General features: G+C 43.4%; 1 protein-coding gene across 2 annotated transcripts; it reads left to right on the forward strand.

Moving 5' to 3' along the window:
* The first annotated feature begins 1996 nt into the window (after positions 1-1996).
* Positions 1997-11433, forward strand: A4GNT (alpha-1,4-N-acetylglucosaminyltransferase). Of its 2 annotated transcripts, XM_055570374.1 has the most exons (4): positions 1997-2116; positions 3850-4287; positions 7928-8090; positions 8319-11433. In XM_055570374.1, exons 2-4 carry the CDS (start codon positions 3877-3879, stop codon positions 8540-8542), a joined length of 798 nt encoding a protein of 265 aa, XP_055426349.1. In that variant the 5' UTR covers positions 1997-2116; positions 3850-3876; the 3' UTR covers positions 8543-11433. The 2 variants fall into 2 exon arrangements, with proteins under 2 accessions (XP_055426349.1, XP_055426348.1); XM_055570373.1 differs by having other exon boundaries at positions 7928-11433.
* The last annotated feature ends 6108 nt before the right edge of the window (positions 11434-17541 follow it).

Raw genomic sequence — 17541 nt, forward strand, 5'->3', positions numbered from 1 at the left:
TGTAAAGGTGTAATGAATTGATGTTTACACTTTTCCAATATTAAATAAAATTTCTTGAGTGAGAAAAAAAAGATGTAACCGCATCACTCATGCTCACTTTCATCCCTGTGACTGTGACAAAGATCACCAACTACTTCCAGGCTCCACCTCGACCACTTCTGTGATGGTGTTGGCTATCTTGCAAACAGCTAGAAGGCACCAGGATTCGTGATCCCCCTGAAATGTGGGCACTAGGAATGCATCACTCCCACTAATGGAGTCCTTTCTTTACCCCAGAGTGAGGACCAGGAGCTCTGCTTCCTCCACCCCTCCATGAGGAAGGAACAACCCATCTACCCAGGGCTAGGGAACTTTGGAAAGATTCCAAGGACTCTGACCCTAGACCTGACAAGGTCCAAAGAAGAAATTCAGTTCCAAAGGGAAGAGGGGTGTGTAGAGACCCAAAGAACTGCTCCTGGGGAGCCTCGGGCACATAGTGAGTTGAATAAAAGTTCATTCAGGTTTTTCTGTACGATGTTATGGAAAAACCCAAATGAACTTTTTGGCCTACCAAATAGAAAACAAGAAACCATCGATGAGTGGGACAGCTTTATTTCCCTTGAGCTGCTATATCAGGATCCAAAGTCTGCTTAGGAGGGAGCCTCTCCGTCCATACCAGAACATCCAGTGGATACCTATTCATGGCTGAAAGAAGGTTCTGGATGAAGATAGAGCAAAGGATAGCTCAAAAGAGGATTACTACACATGCCTGTTTGCCTTCCCAGGTGGTGCTAGTGGTAAAGAACCCACCTGCCAATGTAGGTAGACATAAGAGACGTGGGTTCAATCCCTGGGTTGGGAAGATCCCCTGGAGGAGGGCATTGCAACCCACTCCAGAATTCTTACCTGGAGAATCCTCATGGACAGAGGATTCTGGTGGGCTACAGTCCATAGGGTCACAACGAGTTGGACGTGACTGAAACAACTTAGCATGCATAAAATTACACCTGTCAGGGGTGATGGGGAGCAGACCACAGGAGAGTCACACTGTCTGGGGAAATGTGGGGATTACCACATCAGCGGAGGGTGTTGACACTGACCTCATGAGACTGAGAGGAAGCCCAGGGACCTCTGGGCAAAGGCACCCTTCTCTTTGTGACCCCATGGACTGCAGCCTGCCAGGCTCCTCTGTCCATGGGGATTCTCCAGGCAAGAATACTGGAGTGGGTTGCCATGCCCTACTCCCGGGGTTCTTCCCAACCCAGGGATCAAACCCATGTCTCCTGCATTGCAGGCAGATTCTTTACCATCTGAGCCACCAGGGAAGCCCTTCCTGAAGCCACCATAACTGAAATCAGGAAATCAATTCTAGTTCCAGACCACCAGGCCTTGGACTACTGGGGTTTGCATGTGTGAGCTCAGTTGCTCAGTCATGACTCTTGCAACCCCATGGACTGTAGCCCACCAGGCTCCTCTGTCCTTGGGATTCTTCAGGCAAGAATACTGGAGTGGGTTGTCATTTCCTCCTTTAGGGGATCTTTCTGGCTCAGGGATCACACCCTCATTTCTTGCATCTCCTGCATTGGCAGGCAGATTCTTAACCACTGAGCCATGTGGGCAGCCCTTGGGGTTTGAACACTACTTACCTATTTGTGGAGGTGGATTTTCTTTTCCTTCAACAAAACCTTTTGTTTGCAGAGCTTGGACAAACAGGGTTGTGTGTTGAAGAAATTTCCCAAGTCTCTGCCCATGATCTTGACTGAGGCCAAACTACTTGGGTGCACACTTTGTTGGCTCCAAGACTATACTACAGATTCAGTTTTCCCCAGGTGAAACTGTTGCCTTGTAACACCCTGACAGGCCCACCAACAGGTAGGATTAGTGTGTGGGTCACCTGAAAAATCATGTGAATCCCTTGATCTGCAAGTCTCTGTGTTTGGGGCAACTTAGTAAATAAAGGGAGGAGCTTCCTGGGAAGTTCTGGTGTTTAGCATTAATCTTCTGCCAATGATTTACTTCCCTTGGCACTGTTGAATTGAAGATTAGGTGGTCATTTATCAGAAAGTGCAGTAGGAAAACACTTGTCGTTGCTTCTAAGGCCACAGGTATTGGCCAACTACAAGTTTCTGGCTAGAAGGTAAGCTCTGATTTATTGGATTTGTATTTTCTGAAAGAGTTATATGTAAAGCAAAAAACTAACCGCTAATGAATGAGATGTCTGCTCTCCTGGTGTTGGCTGGAGTTAGAGCTTATGTTGAAGGAGAGGGAGGTGCTGCAGGTATCCGCTCAGAGCCTAGGTTTTGGGGACAGGTAGACCCAAGTTAAAGTCATGGGTCTGCTAACTGTGTAATCTTGGCAAGTGATTTAACCTTCAGTTTGCTTCTTCCTAATTCTATTAGTTTTTCGGTAAGTTGTCTTGGATTTTCTCTGTAGGCAATCAAATTTTCTACAACTAGTGATATTTTTGTCTCTTCCTTTCTAATATTCATAGTAGAAATTCTTTTATCTTGTTTCATTGCATTGGTTAGACTTAGCAGAATGATGGGGAAAGTAACATTGATAATGGACATCCATACTACATTCCTGGTCTTAATGGGGAGGTTTCAAATGCTTCATATTAAGCATGATCATTGCTATATGTTCTGGTAGACACTGTCAGCTTAGGAAAGTTTCCTTGTGCTTTTAAAAAATCATAAATGGATATCAAATTTATCTTGTTGTCAGCATCTATTGAGCTAAAATGATCATACAGTTTTTCTTTTTTAATCTGTTAAAAGAATGCATTTCATTAATAGTTTTCCTACTAATTAATTATTTTCCTATTGCAAATCATCCTTAAATTCCTCAGGTAAAACCTAATCAATGCACCTTTCTTTTGAACATTGCTGGATTTGATTGGATCACATTTTATTTAGAATTTTAAAAATGAAAGCTTATTATTATTAAAGAAATGCAAATAAAAACCACAAAGACCTATCACCTCACACCTGTCAGAATGGCTAGCATCAAAAAGTCTATAGATAACAAATGTTGGTGAGGAGGTACAGAATAGAGAACTCTCATACAGGGTCCGTTGGAATGTAAATTGGTACAGCTTCTATGGAAAACAGTATGCAGATTCCTCAAAAAACTAAAAACAGAATTACCATATGATCTAGCAATTCTATTCCTTGGTATGTAGCCAAAGAAAACAAAACCATGAATTTGAAAAGACACATGTACCCCAAAGTACATAGCAGTACTATTTACAGCAGGCAAGATATGGAAGCAACCCAAGTGCCGGTCAATAAATGAATGGCTATATATATATATATACACACACACACAATGGAATTATTACTCAGCCATAAAAATAATGAAATTCTGTCATGTCAGATGGACCTAGAGCAATGTCAATGGACCTAGAGAATATTATGCTTAGTGAAACAAATCAGACAAATACTGTATGATATCACTAACATGGGGAATGTAAAAAGTAATATAAATGAATGTGTATGCAACACTAAAACAGACCCAAAGAAAGAGAAAACAAACTAGTGGTGATCAAAGAGTAGAAGGAAGGGGTCAGGGGGAGATGGGGGAGGGGATTAACAAATATGAACTACACTAGATATAAAATTGATAAGCAACAAGGATATATCGTCTTGCAAGGGAATTATAGTCATTACTTTGTGATAACTTTTATTGGCATCTAATCTATTAAAATACTGAATCACTATGCTGTACACCTGAAAGTAATCTGATATTATAAATCAACTATACTTCAATTAAAAAACTAGCTTGAAAGTGATATTCATATATTATCTTCTTGTGTACTATATCTTATCAAGTTTTATGAATATAATTTTTAATGAATGGTGTTGATTTTAGGGAGCAGACCAGGAGAGAGGGGTGGACATGCTGACGAAGCTCCAGTTCTCCCTGTCGGTCACCCTGCTGTTTGCTTGTGGCTTCCTCTACCAGTTCACCCTGAAACCCAGCTGCCTCATCTGCTACCTACCTTCCTACAAGTCCCATCAGGGCCTGGAAGCCCTCCTGGGCCGTGGGCGCAGCATCGTGTTCCTAGAAACCTCCGAGAGAATGGAGCCAACTCTGCTGGTCTCCTGTGCTGTGGAGTCAGCTGCAAAGGTTTACCCTGAGCAGCCTGTGCTGTTTCTTATGAAAGGGCTCAATAATTCCATGCAGCTGCCCCCAAATTCCACTTCCCCAGCCCTTTCCCTCCTCTCAGCAATTGACAACGTTTTCCTCTTCCCTTTGGATATGAAAAGCCTGTTTGAAGACACACCGTTGTTTTCGTGGTACACTCAAGTAAGTGTTTTGAGAACCTCAGAATCCCAGTGTTGGGAGGGACCATAGAAATTGGATCCAACCTACTCATTTTATAGATGGGTACACTGAGGATAGATGGGTGGGGAAGATCCCCTGGAGAAGGAATAACAACCCACTCCAGTACTCTTGCTTGGAGAATTCCATGGATGGAGGAGACTCGTAGGCTACAGTCCATGGGGTCGCAACGACTGAGCGATTTCACTTTCACTTTTCACTTTCACACTGAGGATAAGGGCTCAGAAATAGGCTGAGACAGGGTATCAAAGATAAGCAAGAACCCAGATCTTTTGACTCTTGCCTGGTCTTCTTTCTACGGTGTTGAGTCCCAATTCAAGGAAACAGGAGAGTCTTGATTTAAGCTTACCTCTACCCTGCTGCCTTTTACTTTCATTTTATTTCTTAGGATGTCTTGAGACTACTCTTAATTGAATGAGTTTCTGTATTTTTTCTAAGTGTATAGACCACTCATTTTTCACTGAGAGTTTTAAACCCATCTATGTTAAACTTTTTTTGCACCTGAGGGGGGGAAATTAGGCAATATTGAACTTGAAAATGATTTAAATAGATAATTCATGAAAGATCAGGTGGGTGCAGCTATATAGGATTGTGTAATATTGAGAGATGATCAAGAAACTCCTGGGGTTCTTAGGACTTTTATAATTTTGTGTGAAATCTCTCTTTACCTTTCCCTTTAAAGGACACTTGGGGTGGCATTTAGGGCCCATGGTAATCCAGGCTAATCTCCTCGGCTCAAGGTCCTTAAGTTAATCACATCTGCAAAGACCCTTTTTCTAAAGGAGGTAATTGTAGGTTTCAGGAATTAGGACCATTGAGTGGCTGTTATCCAATCTACTACAGTATTTGTATAAAAAAAGAGAAAACTTCTGTCCCACACCCTCTCTCAGTCACCTAGGGACTGGGTGGGGTGTCCTGGATGGGGGACATGCTTGCATCTTGGGGGAGCTGGGCAGTGGCATTTTCTGCCCCAGTTAGCCACCGTAGGATAGCTGGAGGCCAGCTGTAAGGATGACTGAGTGTGCCATCACCTGCTGATGATCACTGGATTCGCTGCACTGATTTGAGCAACTGTAGCCCTTGAAGAAGAGAAGGCAATGGCACCCCACTCCAGTACTCTTGCCTGGAAAATCCCATGGATGGTGGAGCCTGGTAGGCTACAGTCCATGGGGTTGCTAAGAGTCGGACATGACTGAGTGACTTCACTTTCATGCATTGGAGAAGGAAATGGCAACCCACTCCAGTGTTCTTGCCTGGAGAATCTCAAGGATGGTGGAGCCTGGTAGGCTGCTGTCTACGGGGTCGCACAGAGTCGCACACGACTGAAGCGACTTAGCAGCAGCAGCAGCAGTAGCCCTTGAAGATGCCCAGAGATGAATACTGTGAACTTGGGGAGGGAATGAGCAACCAGAATCTGATTCCCCTTTCTGGTGCTCACCTCCAGGGAAAGTTTTATTTTACCTTGATGTCAGTCCAATGTCCACATCAAGGCAGGCTTCCTCCTCCTGGTTCTGTGTGGCTTCTGATATCTGGGTCTGTTCATTAATAATCACCAATTTACTAACAATCAACTTCAGTTATTTTTACTGAAAATAAGTGAGCCTCCAGAGTTAGACTGCCTGGGTTAAAATCCAACCTCTGCCTCTCTTACCTTGGACAAAGGATTGAACTTCTTGTTCCTTCCTTTCAATTTTTCACTTGAAAAACAGGAATAATCGTAGTATATAGGTACTATAAGATTTATTATTATTTTTTTATATTTGGCTGAGATGGGTCTTGGTTGCTGTGCTTGGGCTTTCTCTAGTTGCAGCAAGCAGGTGGCTACTCTCTAGTTGTCGTGTGCCAGCATATCATGGCAGTGGCTTCTCTTGCTGTAGAGCACGGGCTCCAGGGTGCGTGGGCTCAGTAGTGGTGGTGTATGGGCACAGGCTTAGTTGCTCCTCAACATGTGGGATCTTCCCATACCAGGGATCAAACCCATGTTCCCTGCACTGGCAGGCAGATTCCTAACCACTGGACCACGAGGGAAGCCAGGTACTATGATTTTTGAGGATTTGTGTAGATTAGAAATTATAACAGTTATTGATAAATTTTAGCTATTATTATTCATGAGATTTTTGGCAATTGTATACAATATAATGCTATTAATAGTTCAGGTGAGGATTTTGGCAGTCTTAGCTGACTTTCTTTTGTTTGGTTTTAGAGCAGAATTTAAAAAAAAAAAAGTTTATTTTGTCAAAAGCCAAGGGTCACGGTTTAATCTTTTAATCAACATGTTTAAATTTAGAAAAATCTATTTTGTTTTCTGTATTCAAAATCTTAGCATTCCACTTGGGAACATGGATATTTAATTTACAATGGTTTATTTTTATTCATTTCAAAGTCATTTTCTGTTCTGCTCACATTTTAGCATTTTTCAGTTGTCCTTGACTCCTTGGTCTCCAGTTCCATATCCAATTCATCAGCAAATACTGACCAGCTTTATCATTCCCATGTGCTCAGAATCTGACTACTTCTGTCATCTCCTTTATTGTCACCCTGGTCTAAACCGTCATCATCTCCTGCCTGGATTATTTCAACAGCTTTCAAATTTGCCTCTTTGCTCCTGCCCCCATCTATTTTCCATACTATAGCCAGGGTGACCCTTTTTAGACTAATTCAGGTCATATCTCCTTTCTTCCAAACCTTCCAAATCATTTCGGTCTCTACCCCAGCATAGCATCCGCCCTCACTCCTGCCCTGCCCCTTCTCTGATCTTGTTTCCTATCCCTCTTCCTTCACTACTCTGCACTGCGGTTTTCCTGTTCCTACACACCATGAGTGTGTTCCTGCCCCAGGGCCCTTGCACTTATGTTTCCTCTACCTAGAACCCTCCTCTCAGAGTTCATCCATTCGCTTCATCCAGGGTTCTGTCTGAACTGAAGATAGTGCTCCATCCTGTCTCCTTCATAACCCCCTTGCCTGACTTTCTTTCCAAGGCCTTATGAAAACCCAACATATGATGTATTTGTTTGTTTATTGTCTATATTCTGCCAGTAAAGATTTTTGTCTATTTGTTCACTTTTGTATCCTTAACAGCTTAGAGCTATGTGAATGGTAAGTAGGCCTTTGATGAATGTTACTAAATGAATTAATCAGTGGACAAAGGCATGGATGCATTTTAAGATTCTTTTACCAACTTTTCAAAGAACATAGATATTAATATGTCCTATAGTTTCAGAGTTCATTTTTTCCTTTATCAGTTCTCAGCATTTTTAGGATGTACAAAAAATTCTTTCTTCACAGTTTGATATTTGTGGTTAATTTCTATCCTGTTGAAAGCGACTCATGAAATCCCTTCTGGGTTTCATCTTTCTACTGCTTTTATAAAAAAAACGATTTCATGAAATCTTTAGAAGCTGCTAAAAATCTTCCTATTGATACTACTGCTGTAAACTTTTCACTTAAAGGCAACTTTTTTGGGTTGAAGGTAATTTTGATAAATTTGCAACATTGGGCTTTTGGAAAATAGATTTTTGGGAGGTCGACTTGCTTCCTCCTTAGCTACCTGTGCCAGGCCTCCCCTTTCCCCTTTCTGGGGGCTGATTTGTACCTGCTCCTGCAGATCAACAGCAGTACCGAGAGATTCTGGCTCCATATCAGCTCAGATGCATCCCGCTTGGCCTTCATCTGGAAGTACGGCGGTGTCTACATGGATACAGATGTCATCTCCATCAGACCCATCCCTGAGGACAACTTTCTGGCTGCACAGAAATCTCGGTTCTCAAGTAATGGGGTGTTTGGATTCCTTCCCCACCACCCTTTCCTGTGGCAGTGCATGGAAAACTTTGTGGAAAATTACAATCCAAATATTTGGGGCCACCAGGGTCCCGAATTGATGACGAGGCTTTTGAGAGTATGGTGCAAACTCAGAGACTTCCAGGAGGTGAGTGACCTCAAGTGTTTAAACTTTTCCTTCCTACACCCCCAAAGATTTTACCCCATCTCTTTTCTAGCCTGGCGGCGCTACTATGAAGTCTGGGATACGGAACCAAGCTTCAACAATTCCTATGCCCTGCATCTGTGGAACCACATGAACCAGGAAGGGAAGGCTGTGGTCAGAGGAAGCAATACACTGGTGGAACATCTCTACCGTAAGCACTGTCCCAAGACTTACAGGGACCTGCTTCAAGGTCCAGAGGGGTCAGTGACTAGGGAGCAGAGTCCAGGTAACAAATAAGCCAATGCTGGGTTGTTGGTGCAACACTGCGGATTTAGCCACTTCCTAGAGTGCCAGGCTTTCACCTGATCTCCACTTCCCTGGAGTGCAGAGGCTCATCCACATATCACTTACAGTCACAATTTTCCATGTTGTTTCACCAAGAAACCATTAGAACTAAAAAATGAATTCAGTAAGGCGACAAAATCAATACACAAAAATCAGCTACATTTCTAACCACTAATAATGAACCATCAGAAAGAAAAAGAAAACAATTCTATTTACATTTGCATCAAAAAGAACAAAACACCTAGGAATAAATTTAACCAAGGATGTGAAAGGCCTGCACATTGAAAACTTTAGGACACTGATGAAGAAACTGAAGAAAGATACAATGAAACAGAAAGATATCATATGCTCATGACGGATGAATATTGTTAAAATGTTCATTCTACCCAAAGCAATGTGCACACTGAAAGCAATTTATACCAAAATTCCAGTGGCGTTTTTTTCAGAAATAGAGCAAAGAATCCTGATATTTATGTGGAGCAACAAAGGACCAGGAATAGCCAAAGCTGTCCTCAAAAAGGAGAACAGGTTGGAGGTATCTTGCTCCTTGACTTCAAACTGTATTTCGAAGCTGCAGTAACCAGAACAATTGTGAGGTCAAAGACAGACCCACAGGCCAGAGGACCAGAAGAGAGAGCCCAGAAATAAACCTACATGGATGTGGTCAGTTTATTTATAGCCAAAGGGTCAAGAACATACAGCCGGGCAAGTGCAATCCCCTCAGTAAACAATGCAAGGAAAACTGGACTCCATACTAAAGAATGACACTGGACACAGTATACATTGCACATACCACGGGCTAGAAACCTACACTTTTCCATGTCAAGACCTTCCTTTCCTGGGTCCTCTGAAGATGGACTCCCCCCAACCACCACCAACCTTCAACTCCTGGCAGTCAGCTGCACAGAAGAAGTTTCTCCCCTCCTTCCCTCACTTCACTTTTCCCTCACCGTTTTCTCCCCATGGGACCTCCTGGGGCGTGTCCTGAGAAAACTGTTCCTATCTGCATGGACACAGTGTCATGTTGTCCTCAAGTTGAAACCTCAGCAGGTCCTCAGAAGACCGAGCACTGACAGCGCTGACCTGTGGTATGCGGAAGTGGAACCTGTATGGTGCTGAAGGAGGCTGAGCTCTGCAACAGAGCGAGATGAAACCTCTCGCGAGTCCCCTCTTACTGCTCCCCGCAGGCAGTGGCGGAATTGCAGGCCCCGCTTGTCAGTTGGGATGGGTGGACTGTGTCTACAATAGAAATCCCGAAGACCATTGGTATTAAAATATAGAAGTTTCTCTCTCATGTAAAAGTAGTCTGAAGGTAGGCAGATCAGGGTGGGTATGGTCACTGCAGTGAAAAGGGACCCTGGCTTCTTGGATCTTTCTGCTTACCATCCTTAGCATCCACAGCCCATGGTTCATACTGCAGCTTGGTCTCCAGCCCATCATTTCTGCGTTTCAGGCAGCAGGATGAAGGAAAGAGGAAAGGTGCACTTTCCTTGTTTTATAAACGCTTCCTGCAACTTACCATATAACATTTAACCTTACATTTCAGTGACCAGCGTGTAGCTGCAAGAGAGGCTGGGACATTTAAGGAGGAAGAAAAAGTGGGTGTTATATAGGTGGCTGACAGTTTTACTACATGTTAAATTTACTTGGTCTCCAGCCCATCATTTCTGCGTTTCAGGCAGCAGGATGAAGGAAAGAGGAAAGGTGCACTTTCCTTGTTTTATAAACGCTTCCTGCAACTTACCATATAACATTTAACCTTACATTTCAGTGACCAGCGTGTAGCTGCAAGAGAGGCTGGGACATTTAAGGAGGAAGAAAAAGTGGGTGTTATGATAGGTGGCTGACAGTTTTACTACATGTTAAATTTACTTCTGTAAGATTAATTATAGAGTCCGATAGAGCATTAAATTTACTTCTGTAAAATTAATTACATAATCTGATAGAGCAGGGGTCCCCAAACTCTGGGCTGTGGATAGGTATCTCCTGTCAAATCATTGGTGGAATTAGATTGAAGTACACTTGAATCTTCTGAAACCATCCCCCTCCCCCCAACCCCTGGTTCGAGGAAGAATTGTCTTCCACGAAATCTGTCCTTGGTGACATATAGGTTGAGGACAGCTGTGTTAGAGAATTGGCTGGGGGAAAAAAGAGGCTTGATTTCTACCCTTTAATATGATACTCATTAAAGCATTCAGTCAGTAATATTAATTCTGTCTCTCTGTGTGCCAAGCACTGATGTAGATGCTGAAGATTCAGCTGGATGAAGCAGACAAGGTCCTAAGTCAGCTTGGACTGCAATAACAAAGTACTATAGATGGAATGGTTAAACAACACAAATGTATTTGTCACAGTTCTGGAGGCTGGGAAGCCCAAGATCAGGGTGCCAGCGTGGCTGAGCTCTATTAAAGATCCTCTTCCAAGTGGCAGATAGCACATTTCTTGTTGAAGCCTCAGATGGTGGAAAGAGGCAAGAGAGATCTCCAGGGTCCCTTTTATACGGGAACTAATCCCATCCATGAGTGTTCTGCCCTCATGACCCAATTACCTCCCAAAGGTCCCACTTCCTAATATGATCACTTTGAGGTAGTAGGATTTCAACATATGAATTTTGGGGGGATCACATTCAGTCAATTGGAGGTCCCCAGTACTTAAATCTAATGACTGGCCATATCCCCCCTGGGATAGTCTCCTCTGCTCCTTAGGGTGCCTGCTATTCCCTTTTCTACCCCAGTTGTCTTAAAAAAGCAAATCACTCACTCAAATTTTAAAAACAGCTGCCCCTTCTACAGTCACATAAAAATTTACTTCCTCTTCCTAGGAGGTATGAGAATTAATATTTCTTCCATAGTCATCAGTCAAGATTTTCTAGAAAATTTTTTTGATAGTTTGCTTTTAAAGAAAGCATAAATTTATGTTTTTATCCAGATATAAAGTGATGATGCTTTTCAAACTACATCCACCCATCCCCTTTCATTCTGATATTTTCCCCTTTGAGAATCACTGCTCTGACTGACTGTCTTACTGAAAAAGAATCGCAAGTCATGTCTCCTGCCCTAGGTTTGTTTATTCCCAGCTAATTGCTCTGGATTCTTAGGTCCAGTCTGACACTAGAGTGAGACTTTGCGACCTGCTGCTGCTCACCGTGGCGGCCCTCTGACCAGTGTCCCCAGAGTCCCTGCTGGGTTTCAGCTCACCTGCGTGTCTCCACAGGCGTGTCTCCTAGCACTAGCAGTTTGAGGGTGGAGCAGGGTCACACATTGAACCTAATTTCCACATCTGGAGAATGCATGGCAAATGCATAACTAACGTTCCCAATCACTAGGGTTTTGAAAAGTTTGATTAGAAATATTTTCAATATTTCAAAAATATATGAACTGTTTTATATGATGGGATCAAATAGGTCAAGCTGAATGTCACATTTCTTTATGCTGGGCTGTGATTATATGAATTCACTGTAGCAATATTGATAGTTTGATGGTTATAGAGTTTTACCTGGCAGCAAGATGTTTTTGATTGATAAGACGTCAGGCAGAAATTAATAATGCATTACTTAATAAATGCAGTTTGTGTAGTAGAAAAGAATATTTCAAAGCTTGGCGGCGATGGGAAAAATGCATAGACTAAAAGGTATGTAATTAAAAAATAAGTACTAGAGATGTAACGTACGTGATGATTACAGCTAACACTGCTGTGTAAAACACAGGAAAGATGTTAAGAGAGTAAATACTGGAGTTTGCATCGCAAGGAGAAACATTGTTTCCTTTTTTCTTTTTATTGTATCTATATGAGAAGACGGATGTTAGTTGAAACCATTGTGGTTGTCATTTCACAATATGTGTAAACCATGTTGTATACCTGAAATTTATAGAGTGATAAATAACAATTACTTCTCAATAAAGCTGGAAAGAAAACATGGTGGTGAGGACGGTACTGGGCAAAATAAAAAGAGTAATGAGCCATCAGAAATGTGGATTCCAGATGACCCTGGGTTCCTTCTGGCCTTTGGTGAATATATTGCACATGTTTACATCATGATACAGTTTGAAATTAGGTCATGCTAGTGTTTCCCCCATGTTAATTTTTCTTTTTTCAAATCTGACAACTCATTCTTAGAATTTCAAATGATAAGATTGCATGGAATAAAAGATGAAAGTCCCTCTTGTACCACTGTCAAGTTTGGTATGTCTCTCACTTTTCTCTGAGTATATGTCCATGCTATTTGTAAGTAGTTTTGGCCGTAGTCTTCCCAGTATCCCCCACTATCAGCTTATCTGCCCTAACTCTTCTCTCCAGGACCTCCATGATGCAGCAACCAACGTGTGAAGATTTGCCCCAGAGGGCTAATGACTGTGTGAGCATAATGGTTAAATATTTTGAATATCACCCCTGAATTTCTTATAGGTATAATTAAAAAACATAAATGGATACATATAATACATAGTATTATGTTAGTTGTTTTTTAATTTAACAATGCATATGTCTTGGACACCTTTTTTCATTAACAAAATATATTCTTCATAAGGGCTGCAGAGTGTTTTATTGTAGGATATATCATAATCTATTTACTTAAAACCCAATTGGTGGACATTTAAGATGATTCTAATTTTAATCATACAAGTGGTACTGTAGTTCTGATTACCACATTTTGAAGACTTTAAAATTTGATATGTGCTGTGAAATTGTTTTCCAAAAGGCTGTTTGAAATTTCTCATTTTCCCATCCTTCACCAGTGCCAACATTCTACTTAATTTTAGCCAATATGATTGTTTAAAAATGTATCTAGTTATTTTACTTTTGGTGAAGTTGAGTGTTTCATATGTTTGCTGCTGCTAGGTCGCTTCAATCGTGTCCGACTCTGAGCGACCCTATAGACGGAAGCCCACCAGGCTCCCCCGTCCCTGGGATCCTCCAGGCAAGAACACTGGAGTGGGTTGTCATTTCCTTCTCCAATGCATGAAAGTGAAAAGTGAAAGGGAAGTCGCTCAGTCGTGTCTGACTCTTAGCGACCCCATGGACTGCAGCCTACCAGGCTCCTCCATCCATGGGATTTTCCAGGCAAGAGTACTGGAGTGGAGTGCCATATGTTTAACTGGTATGTTTTCTTATTCTATGACTTGCCTAATCTTTTGTTCACTTTTCTATGGAATTGCTTTTCTATTTCTTATTGATTTTTAACTGGTCTTTGTATATCATGGACACAAACATTTTATTATTTTGTTGCATTTTTTTTTTCAATCTGTCTCAGCCCGCCCCACCTAGTGTTTGTTTCTAGACTCAGAGAGTGGGTCCTGGTTAAACTGATCCTGCATCTCATTCTGCAATAGAGGAGAGAGTTTTCCTGAGAAAAGAGGTCTTTCTCTAAGCGCACAGACTTCTTCAAAGTAATCTTTTTCAGGGAATGGGTTAGAGAGTAGGTAAGAGGTTCCCCCTCAGTTCCAGCCAATTCTTGATGTGGATATGTGAGTGCAGGCTTTATGGTGCCAGATCCTCAGATTTTTCAAGAAGAAACTAGCAAACCAGGTTTTCATGTAAAATGTCCTTATAACTATATGCCTGTCTATATACATTAATACAGTGAGAACCCAACAGTACACCTTTGACCTCAAATCACTGCTGGGACCATCAGTGGTCAGCAGCCCAGCCCTGGGAGACCTGCACCCAACACACCAGAAGCCCTTTGAAAAATTGGGATCTGGAACCCGGCTGGCTTCCAAAGTGTGATGCCAGCAGTTGACGGCAGAGGGCACTCCAACTGTGGACTCCTTAGAGTCTAAAGTGGGCTTCCCCGGTGGCTCAGTGGTAAAGAATCCACCTGCCAATGCAGGAGATACAGGTTTGATCCCTGGGTGGGGAACATCCCCCGGAGAAGGAAATGGCAAACCCACTCCAGTATTCTTGCCTGGGAAATCCCATGGACGGAGGAGCCTGGTGGGTTACAGTCCCTGGGGTTGCAAAAGAGTCAGACACAACAACTAAACAATAACAACAGAGTCTAAAGTAGACCTTCAAGCAGCAGACAAGTCCCACTGACACATCCCCAAGTGTAGGAAGGAGACCAGTTGTGCTGGTGTCTATGCCTCTCAGACAGCGGGTATCTGACACTGGCCTGAGGAAGTGGTGAGGGGCTACAGGGCAAAATGGAAACCACGGATATTGAGAACCTACCCTCTGTCCTCCCATTCTATGGTTATGGTGACAGGATGTCCCCTGGAGTAGGCGTCTAGGGCAGTCTCCTTTGGCCTGTTCCTGTGTTTTGCATTGCATACCTGTCGTCACTTGTGCCACCACGCCTTGTGTGTGCTGTGGCACAGGGGACACAGCAGAGGTGACGGCTTCCTAGCGCTACATGATCTAGTGGGTCTTAGAACACAGCCTATCTCCTAGCAGGCACTCGGAAACTCTTGGCGCTATTGAATGTCAAACTGTGGCCCAGTAAAGGGAGAGTGTGTGGGTTCCATGCATGGAAGGTCTTGGTCAGCTGAAGATGGAGTCTTTAGCTTTTGGCATTACTGAGAAGGTGGATCCGGGTGCATGTCAAGTTCATTTTCCCACAACAGCCCTGCAACAGATAGCACATGTGCACACACACACACACACACACACACACACACACACACACACACACGTGGGCGTGCACAGAGCTACTTTTTATATACTTCAGGGAATTGAGTTGAGAAGCCTCCCAGCCCTCACACTTGACGGAACTTGTGAAGACATGCTAGCAACTGCGAGGCCCTTTGGCTGAGACGTTTTAACTAAGTTGGTTCTCATAATGACCTGCTAGGTAAAGTTTGGGCTTCCCAGGTGGTGCTAATGGTAAAGAACCCGCCTGCCAATTCAGGAGACATAAGAGATGCAAGTTTGATCCCTAGGTGGGAAAGATCGCCTGGAGAAGAAAATGGCTACCCACTCCAGCATTCTTGCCTGGAGAATCCCATGGACAGAAGAACCCGGTGAGCTACAGTCCATAGGATCAGAAAGAGTTGGACACGACTGAAGCAACTTAGCACGTAGGTAGTTTATTTTCCCCACTTCATAGAGAGGGTAAGTGACTTCCTAGGGTTACACAGCCTGGGAAGGTGGAATATAAGTGCGTCTTTGACTCCACAGTCTGGATTATTCTCTGCCTTTCTGCAGGAAGTCCTGGAGGGAAAAGGGTGCCCTGGCCAGGAAAGCTTGGGAACAAGGCTTCCCATGAGAGCTGGTGGCTCACAGATACTCCTGCTTGGGCCAGGAGTCCCTGGAGTCCCTGTCCACCGTTTTTGTTTTTTTTTTAACATTTAAAAAAATTGTGGTAAAATGCACATACCATAAATGTGCACTTACACATTTACAATTTACATTTACACATTTACGATTTTAGCCATTTTCATGTATACCATTCAATGGCATTAAGTACATTCATGTTGTTGTGCAACCAGCTCCACCATCCACCTCTCTAATTTTTCCATCATCCCAGACTGAAACTCTATATCCATTAGACAATAATTTCCATTCCCTCCTTTCCCTAGCCCTGGCAATCACCATACTACTTTCTGTTTCTATGAATTTGACTATTCTAGGTACATTATATAAATGGAATCATATCATCTATGTCCTTTTGTGCCTGACATTTCATTTAGCATAATGTTTTCATGATTCACTCGTGTGGTAGCATGTATCAGAATTTCATTCCTTTTTAAGGACTTATATATATATGTGTGTGTGTGTGTGTGCATATATGAATGTATATATAACATTTTGTTTTCTGTTCGTTAACGGACACTTCGGTTATTTCCACCTTTTGGCTATTGTGAATAATGTTTTTATGAACATGGGTGTACAAATATCTTTTTGAGTCTCTGCTTTTAATTCTTTAGTGTCTATACACAGAAGTAGAATTGCTGAATCATATGGTAATTCTGTGTTTAATTTTTTGAGAAGTGACCATTTTCTTTTCCGCAATGGCTATGCCATTTTACACTTTCACAGCAGTGTACAGGGGTTCTAATTTCTCCACATTATTGCCAACACTTTTCCTCATGCAGTTTTGCTTTGAATATCCCCTCACACAGCTTGGTAGCTGGGGTGGGAAGAAGGCTTAAAGGGGGGAAAAAACAAACAAACCCAGAAATCCGAGTCTCAGTAAAACAACAAATGGCTATAGGAAGGGGTCAAAGACCGTTACCCAAAAAGAGCTTTTTATGGTACTGGATTTCCCAACTGGATTCCCGGGGCTGACCAGATGGTTAGGGGTTGGGGGGAAAGTGGTTGCCATCTGAACAGGCCTGGGATTTACTCAAAGGACTAGCATGGGTTCGGATCAGAAACCAAGTGGCTGCGTGCGTGCTAAGTCGCTTCAGTCGTGTCCGACTCTTTGCGACCCCATGGACTACAGCCCCCTTCCCAGGCTCCTCTCTCCATGGGATTCTCCAGGCAAGAATACTGGAGTGGATTGTCATTTCCTTCTCCATCAGAAAACAAGAAGGTCCCTTTAGTTTTGTACTGGTGGACCCCAGCATTCAGCAGGTCAGGCGACTGTACCAGGTGGGGTGTAGGGGGCTGTGTGTGTGTGTGTGTGTGTGTGTGTAGACGGGAGAGAGTCCCTGCTTCTCAGCAAGGCCTGGGAGCCACTCACTAGGATCCTGGATTTTCCTGAAGGATTAAACGTGGCATTCCCTCCTTCCCGCTTCCGTAACGGACCTAAAAATAGCTTGTCCCGGAGGGACTGGGGAGAGGCTCCGCCCCTCCTTGGGGTCGGGTGGGGTGGCTCTCGCGGGAGCAGGAGGCAGCGGAGACCCCAGCCTCCAGCTGCGGGCGCCCAGAGGTTTTTCTGTGCCCCCGGTCCCGCAGGTTGGCAGCAGGTGGCCGGGCGGCTCTGCCCGGCGCCGTTCAGAGCCCGAGCTGCCGCGCCGGGTAGGGGTGGGGGGGCCGGGGAGCGGAGGAAGCATCCCAGGCCGGCGCGGCGG

The sequence above is a fragment of the Bubalus kerabau genome, chromosome 2 (genome assembly GCF_029407905.1).
Source record: "Bubalus kerabau isolate K-KA32 ecotype Philippines breed swamp buffalo chromosome 2, PCC_UOA_SB_1v2, whole genome shotgun sequence".
NCBI classification, from domain to species: Eukaryota; Metazoa; Chordata; class Mammalia; order Artiodactyla; family Bovidae; genus Bubalus; species Bubalus kerabau.

Coding starts and splice junctions, on each gene's coding strand:
- A4GNT (XM_055570373.1), top strand. CDS start 3,877: ATGCTGACGAAGCTCCAGTTCTCCCTGTCGGTCACCCTGCTGTTTGCT. Junction 4,288..7,927: donor TGTTTTCGTGGTACACTCAA/GTAAGTGTTTTG, acceptor CTGCTCCTGCAG/ATCAACAGCAGTACCGAGAG.